Source organism: Engraulis encrasicolus, chromosome 4 (assembly GCF_034702125.1).
Source record: "Engraulis encrasicolus isolate BLACKSEA-1 chromosome 4, IST_EnEncr_1.0, whole genome shotgun sequence".
In the NCBI taxonomy this organism is placed as follows: domain Eukaryota; kingdom Metazoa; phylum Chordata; class Actinopteri; order Clupeiformes; family Engraulidae; genus Engraulis; species Engraulis encrasicolus.
The window spans coordinates 43491747-43500396 of record NC_085860.1 but is presented as its reverse complement, the minus strand read 5'-3'; the positions used below and the strand labels follow the sequence as shown (position 1 = coordinate 43500396).

At 42.9% G+C, this 8650-nt stretch overlaps 1 protein-coding gene across 2 annotated transcripts; it reads left to right on the top strand.

The window, feature by feature from the left end:
- Positions 1-673: 673 nt before the first annotated feature.
- On the top strand, positions 674-8356 carry nr2f2 (nuclear receptor subfamily 2, group F, member 2). Of its 2 annotated transcripts, none has more exons than XM_063197484.1 (3): positions 674-1976; positions 2981-3526; positions 5656-8356. In XM_063197484.1, the coding sequence occupies exons 1-3, from the start codon at positions 1532-1534 to the stop codon at positions 5928-5930; spliced, it is 1266 nt and encodes a 421-aa protein (XP_063053554.1). In that variant the 5' UTR covers positions 674-1531; the 3' UTR covers positions 5931-8356. The 2 variants fall into 2 exon arrangements, with proteins under 2 accessions (XP_063053554.1, XP_063053555.1); XM_063197485.1 differs by having other exon boundaries at positions 675-1976; positions 2999-3526.
- The last annotated feature ends 294 nt before the right edge of the window (positions 8357-8650 follow it).

Here is an 8650-nt window from a genome sequence, read left to right as displayed (position 1 = left end):
TGTTGCATTGGTGTAAGTGATCTGCATTATGATATTGATATGATAGGTTTGGACAATTCAGTGCACATTATCATTGGTTTGACGGGACTCCTCATTTACCAAAGTCAGACACACAGCGGTTGTGCTTCATTTAAGAATGTCTGAATTACACAAACTGAGTATGACTATTTGTAGGCCTATCCATATAATAGATTGCGCTGTGGTGTTTTTGACAGTTACGCAAAGGTACAAAACACTTGGTGAGCGATTGGAGTTTTTATAAGCAGTTTCCCCGTAGAAGGGTTGTTGCAGCCCCATGCAGATGTCAGTGTTGATGATATGAATGTATTCATTTTCAGTCCATTTTATTGACACGTTAATGGTGAGCTTGTCAATGCGTATTGTGCTGTGATGTAGCCTATACCCAGTTTTCAGTTACTTAAGTGGAAATCAGGCACATAGTGTTCAACGCGCACAAGTGTGTGTTGGTCCATTTCACATTTTATTCGGGGAATATTGTAAAATCTTAAGGAACTCCCACTCCTGCCTCCCCCACCAAAAAAAAGAAAAAAAAAGAACCCGACTCTCTTTAGGACCGCGCGGCTTCTCGACCTCCATTCCTCGCCTTGGCAAAGCACCAAGTAGCACAAGTGCTCACTAGCCAATGGGGTTCAGGGGGAGGTCCGTGAGCTCTGACCAGTCAAACACAGTCACTTTCCATATATGGCAACTCATCTCCATGGTAACGTGTTCTAAGTTGCAGCAGTCGTGTCAAAGTTCACTATATAGAGAGCTCAGTGAGCTGATCAGAGAGAAAGCATTCTGCCAGCCGAGCGCCTGCAAATCGCAATCACTTCCTAACCTCCCCCTTTTTAACATATTTGATCACTTTGATTCTCTCTTCTTCTTCTCCGTATTTTTACGCGCAGGAAGGAGGTTCTATAGGTTGTGATCTTTTTGTTTTATTATCACTCTTGCTTGCCGGAGAGTTGTCTTCATATTCGACTCAAGTGCAGGCTTCAGCTGAGCGCCGCTACGAGCGCAACCTCAATAGAAGAAAAGGAAGAAGCAGCAATATTTTTTGCCAGTTGTTGGTTTTCCTCAAGACTCAGGCTGGAACTTAGTGCCGCTCGCTCCTCGTCTACGCCAGCTGTGCGATTGTATGCTTCGCCTCCCCGCGTCTCTCCAAGTGTCTGCGCTGTTTCTTTAATATCGCATTTTGTCCGCGCAATTATTTTTCCCTTCTCCTTCATGGGTTTCCTGGATGGATGAGTGCAAGCGCCCCTGGACTTGGCCTCCAAGAGCAATGCTGCGATTCGACTCGTCTTCGCATCAGTTTTGACCATATGTTCGGCAACCTCCAGAAAACAAAGAAATAGGCTGCGCTGTCATTTTTGCGCAAGTTTCCACGGACAATCTGACTTCACCTTGCCGACAGTGAATAATTTATTTTCGCCCATACCGACTAAATATCGTGAGACATTCTACGGAGGCGCATCATCACGAAACCAAAAACGGAAGACAAAAAGTTTTTAAACGTTGACTGATAGATATGGCAATGGTAGTGTGGAGGGGCTCCCAGGACGATGTGGCCGAGACCCAGGGCACTCTCTCTTCGCAAGCCCAAGGCGGACTGTCTCTCCCGACCCCTCAACCAGGCCAGTTGGGTCTGTCGGCCTCTCAGGTTGCCCCGCCGACCCCTCACACACCCGTTCAAGGACCTCCGAACAACACGGCGCAGTCCACGCCGACGAACCAGACGTCAGAAAAGCAGCCACAGCACATAGAGTGCGTGGTCTGCGGGGACAAATCGAGCGGTAAACACTATGGCCAGTTCACTTGCGAGGGCTGCAAAAGCTTCTTCAAACGGAGCGTACGGAGGAACCTCACTTACACTTGCCGTGCCAACAGGAATTGTCCCATTGACCAGCACCATCGCAATCAGTGTCAGTACTGCCGCCTCAAAAAATGCCTCAAAGTTGGCATGAGACGGGAAGGTATTGGAATTTTAGTTTTGATATTCATGTCGTCTGTCTGTGTGTTCTGCACTGAATGTATAATGTATGTCCCCCGTATCCTCCCGACAACTCTTCCCCCGGCTGCCCAAGCGAAGCATGCAAAGGATCCGCCTTCGTTAATGCTGGAGACGGAACGTATACTAGTTCTCGCCTAACCTATCTCCCTTGTAGCTATCGACCAGAGAGGCATTACTGGGTCGGCATTCGAGTAGCCAACAAGGCAGACGTGCGACTGCACGAGTCTGTTTTGATCGTAAAAATGTGTACATCTGGCTTTGAATAGTAGTACACAACTGCAGATATGCCGCGCTCTTAATGGCGAGGGGAGTGTGTGGAGACGGCGTGTTTGATATACACACACAAGGTCTCGACATCGGCTGTCGGTAGCTCTGTGCACCAAATGGAGAGGACCGAAGATAGTGTACCAGGGATAAACACATCGGTGTATTTTGCTAAATTATCCTCCTAAAATGAAATCAGAGACAGGCATAGCTGAATACATGCCCGACTCAGTAGCTAGCTAAGTAGGTTAGGGGTTAGCATCCACGGACTGCCTTTCTTTGTGCATGTATTCAATAAGCTCATATTGCTATACAACGTAATGTTATGGCATACAGAATTTTGGAACACTAACACCTAGTCCCTGGCCAATAATTCCGTGTTGTGATTGATACATCTACCCCTGACTGCTCAGTGACTTGCTAAAACATGGTTACATTGTTGTCCTATGTTCAAGTGTTGGATTGTTTCACCAGCACCATAGGATTGAATTTATTAAAGGATACCTATCTCCATAAGCAAACCACAATATTTTTTGTTGTTGTCGTGTGTTTGTGTGCAATGTAAAAACTCATGTTAGGCTACCACAGAAGCTTGACGTGTACACCACACTGTGTGTAATGTAGAGTCAACATTGCCATGTAATATTGTGCTGGAATCAGCCTGTTTTGTGTTGTTGGTATTTCGATGTTAAATATATGCAGTTTCTCTTTTTACCGCAGCTGTACAAAGGGGAAGGATGCCACCCACACAGCCTCACCATGGTCAGTTCGCCTTGACAAATGGGGACCCTCTGCACTGCCATTCCTACTTATCCGGATATATCTCTCTTCTGCTGCGAGCAGAGCCCTACCCAACGTCCCGCTATGGCAGCCAGTGCATGCAGCCCAACAACATCATGGGCATCGAGAACATTTGCGAACTGGCGGCTCGGATGCTCTTCAGCGCGGTGGAGTGGGCCAGGAATATCCCCTTCTTCCCTGACCTACAGATCACAGACCAGGTCGCCCTGTTGCGGCTGACCTGGAGCGAGTTGTTTGTGCTGAACGCCGCCCAGTGCTCCATGCCTCTGCATGTGGCCCCTCTCCTGGCCGCGGCGGGCCTGCACGCCTCCCCCATGTCCGCGGACCGAGTCGTCGCCTTTATGGACCACATTCGGATCTTCCAAGAACAAGTGGAAAAGCTGAAAGCTTTACACGTTGACTCTGCTGAATATAGCTGCTTAAAAGCCATCGTGTTATTCACCACAGGTAAGTTGGAAATTATCGTTGAAATCATGTCATATTATTTATTCAGAACTGACACTTAGGCTACTGAATTATATTCACATTTTCAGAGCCCAAAATACACAACAGCAATTGTACTTCCATTTTGAAAGCGATTAGTATAATGGTAGTATAGCCACAGGCTAAGTTGAAGTCTCTGAAGTTCCATCGTGGCTTCGTAGTTTATTGGAACACAATACATATTAAATGAAATGATAGCCTAAATAAAAACACGTCTATTGACAAAATAGACAAATGAAATAATTGTTAAAAAATATTAACTAATCTACATTTAAATTGAACAATACTACACAGAGTGATCCCAAGTGGTAAATTAATTTAATGGGGGATGGGAACAAACAGAAAAATAAAAATAAATAAACAATTGTTTATTGGTGAGTTGAAAGTGTAATTCCCACAACTTATGTGAATTATATTACAGGCTGCAGAATATAAATACTCGAGGCTAAATGTAAGAATCAGTCAAAGTTAAAACTTAAACGTATTATTAACATTATTCATATTTTAAATTTAAAATGTGAACGTGGCAAACGTGGTGGTGTTTGTATACAATCAGTTACTTGTATTTATGTAGAATGACAGATATAAATGATGTCACGCTTCGAGGGGGAGGGGAGACGCACAGGCGGAAGGGAAGAGGCCTAATGTTCCATTTACACACATTTCCGCGTAACTTTCCCACTGTATAGGCCTACCGGGGTGGTCTTAGCAACATACTAGGCTATTCTATCATCTGTATTTCTTACCAGATAAGTCTAGTGTTCCATGTAATATAGCAGCCGTTTTGTGTGTTGAAACTGGAGGACATGCGTATCGTTTTAAGCAAGTGGTGCTTACAGTTCTTGCTTGTTATGTTAGGGTAATCTAGGGATTGAATACATATTCTGGACTCGCTCCAGAACTGGGTCATGACCCGAACGTCCTTTCTTTATTTTTATATTGCAGACTAGAAGTGTAAAATAACCTTCTTTTTAAACACAACAAATTGTAACCAAAACAAGGCTACAAGTAGGCTATGGCTGTATGGCTATATGAACATAACACCTAAACGCTTTCCGGCAGGAGAGCCATGGCAGCCTTCTTCTGAACATATTAACCATTACCTAGGCCTACTAGTCACATACACACAGACATTAAAATTGCAGTTGAATCTTACATCAACCCTTATTACAAGTGCCACTTCCTAAAAACAACACTGCCCAACAGAAAAAGAATGTTTTCTTCTAAGAAGTTTGCAAATTTTAAAGGAGCGTGCCTGATGTGCATGTGAATGCAAGGATAGGGAATAGCTTTAATGCTGGATGCTTGCGGGGATATATTTACTTAGTATGTGCATGTATGCCACGACGAGACTGAACGCAGATCGTCCTCCAAAAGGGCTGCCCTCAGATTTGCGGTCGTTCCTAAAGCGAAATCAAAAAGCGGCACAGAGGTCAGGTCAGACCTCTCTCTCGGTCTCTTTCCCTCACACACACACACACACACACACACACACACACACACACACACACACACACACACACACACACACACACACACACACACACACACACACAGAGTGAACAATGTATATGCATATATTTTTCCCAATTTTTCGTAACAACAAACACATCCGCCTTTCATGTTGGTTGTTTGAGGTGATTTTTGTTGGGAATGTTTTTGTTGCGCATGGACATTTGTCTGCCACCTGAAGGGCCCGTTTGGCATTGGCGGGGTCATAACCTGCGACCCACATGCAGCTCAAAGTGTGTTGATATCATAGTCATCATAACTCAAATACATTATCATTGAATGCCAAGATCTAATAACTGACCCATTTTTGTGAAGACTCACGGTATATTGTTGGAGGGTCTTTTATGTCCTTAAAAGTCCCAGCCTCCCCACATATATCTCCAGCATGGAACCCAAGCGGCTCCCGGCCAGCCAAGCTTCAATAACGATGCTTTTCTCCTGTGGAGCTGATGCCTAATGGCAGGATGTCTTCACATAGCCCAGTGTGCTTGCGGTGGCGTTGTGATTAATGTGTATGCGATGGAGGTACATGACCATATGATGCACTAAAGCGTTTGCCCTCCTCCTCTCTTCTCTTCCAGATGCTTGCGGGCTGTCGGATGTGGCGCATATAGAAAGTTTGCAGGAGAAGTCTCAATGTGCCCTGGAGGAGTATGTTCGGAGCCAGTACCCCAACCAGCCGACTCGATTTGGGAAGTTACTACTTCGCTTGCCTTCGCTGCGCACAGTCTCTTCGTCGGTCATAGAACAGTTGTTTTTCGTCCGATTGGTAGGTAAAACCCCCATTGAAACCCTCATCAGGGATATGTTGCTATCGGGGAGCAGTTTTAACTGGCCTTACATGTCCATTCAGTAAGCAGAGGAGAGATGAAAGGGGCTGAGGCTACACTAGGCGTAGCGCTTCTTTTGTAGAAGGAAACGGCTGTTACACGAGTTTACGCTCACGAAGAAAAGACTTTTTCATAAATGACTGTGAATTCTAGACATGAGACATTCTGCGAACTTTCAAAAAATCCAGACAAAAGCTCCAGTGTCATTCTGAAAAAAAAACTTGTTCCTATCCTTTTTGTAAAAAAAAAATGAAAAAGGAAAAAAAGACAAGAAAAATAAAATGGAAACACAATTGAGTTGGATTCTGATAATCCACAGGGGAAAGCGCAAGTCGAAAGTGCATTTAAACACGAATTTGGAGAAAAAAATCTTAGAGGAAAAGAAAAAAAGGTTTTCTTTTTTCCAAACAACTATATTGTCCTGTGTCCATGTATCTATAGCTGTTTTGTACTTTTTCTTTTTTTTCCCTCTTTTATGGTTCCAAACCGGCCTATGTGATTCTGTAGTATGCAGTTTGTTTGTTTTTTTTTCTCTATATTACCATGACTTCCTATGAAACAGTTAAGTAATGTAAAGCGTTCTTCAAGAATTAAAACTTAATCCACAGCAATAGGAGAAGGGTTTATGGTTAATGCTGCAAGCGCACTTACTCAACTGATGGGCCACAATGACGACGGGCAGGGTTAGTTTTTTATCATAGGGACTCGAGTGAACTCTATGCTCCACTCAAATGAGTATGTCCTCTTACTAAATGAGCCGCTTGTCTAGTGCAGATGATGGGTGTACCTGTTCATATCATTGCCGTGGCTCCTTGGACACCCGAAACACATACCACCTGAAACTTTAATGAGATCGGAATTTGTAGCAGTCACCAGACTGTTTTACGCAGCATAGCATACAACTGGATTAACCCCGGTCGTTCCAAAAGTATTAATCTACCTTGGTGACCAATCACATAGAACAAATTATTCTACCACCTCTCTATCCACCAAAGGCCATTAGGTTGGTAGCAGCACTGATGCAAAAAGTGGCTTCACACCTTGATGTCAGATTACACCTGTTCATATCTGCTGACATCTACACTTAGGAAACGGCAGAACTGGACATCGTGGATGGAGGCTGACGCCTTGGGGTTTAGACAAACAGGAAAGCAAAGGTCAAGGATCATCACTTTTTTACATTCAGAGTATAGACTATTTTGAAGAACAGTATTATTAAGGCGTCCCTGCAATGTCCCCCTCTACACTGCAAGCATTTAAAGTGCCTGTCAAGCGCTAAATGGCTAATTTCTTATTGAACGATATTAAAGTAGAGACATCGTCGGGAACAGGGGGAGGGGTGGTAAAGTCAGTCTTAAGATTGTGTATTTCACTTGAAACACAACGATTAGAAGCAGTATTGTTGTAAATATAGGTCAATTCATTTCAGTTTTCTTTATACAAAGTATATGTGATTAAGAAAAAAACTGTGGTTGCCATTTTTTTCGGTAATACAAATGTCTTCAAATTGAGTGGCAGACTTAGCTAGTAGCACTGAAAGTTCTGTTTGTAATGTATATACATATTACGACAAAATGATTTTTTTTTCTTTTTTTCATGTATTTAGACTGTGAATGCATGGCCACAGGTCGCTAACCTATTTTACCTTTGATATATATAAATGTAAATGTTTTTGACTGTATAGATATAATCTGTGCATTCAGTACATTAGCCCTTGTATTTAAAAGAAGAAACAAAATCGTTCAATAATAGGCTAAGACTTAACAGGGTGTGCTGGAGGAGAGGGGTAGCGATTTTGATTTAGTGTTCTGCTCCTTTTTGGTCTGTAACAGATGCCTTGTGTGTGTGTGTGTGTGTGTGTGTGTGTGTGTGTGTGTGTGTGTGTGTGTGTGTGTGTGTGCACGCACAAGTGTGTGTGTGTATGTGTGTTTGTGTGTGTGTGTGTGTGTGTGTGTGTGTGTGTGTGTGTGTGTGTGTGTGTGTGTGTGTGTGTGTGTATGTGTGTTTGTGTGTGTGTGTGTGTGTGTGTGTGTGTGTGTAAGCTTGCAATTTCGTACTTGTTTTGAGGCTTTTCTTCAACACACAAGACACCATGTTGTGGTTGGATAATAAAGGGATCATAATGTGTAGTTGATGGAACAGTTATCCTGAGCTGTTCCCATGCCACTTATGGACCAGAGAATGATACATGATTGTAATTATGAACAGTTTAAACTGACCCACGTTTTTATAAAATATATAAAATATATTACTGCAGGGTATTGATAACGTATAGATACTTTTTTTTATTATTATGATTATTAATTGCAAGTGATATACGTGAGTGTGTGTGGAAGTTTATAGTTGAAAACAATTCTTGTTTGTTTGTGTTAGCTTATTGTAAACAAGCATTCTGCTGTACATTTGTTCTTGGTATTAAATTATAATTTATGAATTTGAAATCAAAAGCTATTGCCTGTTTTCTCATTTTTCATCTGTCTTGTGTATATTCATTTGAACAGTAACTGGTGTTTTGCTGTGCAATTGAATTAGAGAGAGGGGGGGAGAAAGAGATGACCTGTGTGTGTGTCTGTGTTCGTGTGTGGTGGAAGGGAGGAGGGGGTAGAGGGAGAACTAGAGACCCCCCCAGTATAAAGTTTAGTTTGGTTCATCAAGTTACCAGAAGCCTTGTAAAGTATGTGTTGCATGACATAACTATGTGTGTTGTGTTGGATACACATGCAGTGGCATTGCACAGCAAGAGCTG

Coding starts and splice junctions, on each gene's coding strand:
- nr2f2 (XM_063197484.1), top strand. CDS start 1,532: ATGGCAATGGTAGTGTGGAGGGGCTCCCAGGACGATGTGGCCGAGACC. Junction 1,977..2,980: donor AGTTGGCATGAGACGGGAAG/GTATTGGAATTT, acceptor AAATATATGCAG/TTTCTCTTTTTACCGCAGCT. Junction 3,527..5,655: donor CATCGTGTTATTCACCACAG/GTAAGTTGGAAA, acceptor CTTCTCTTCCAG/ATGCTTGCGGGCTGTCGGAT.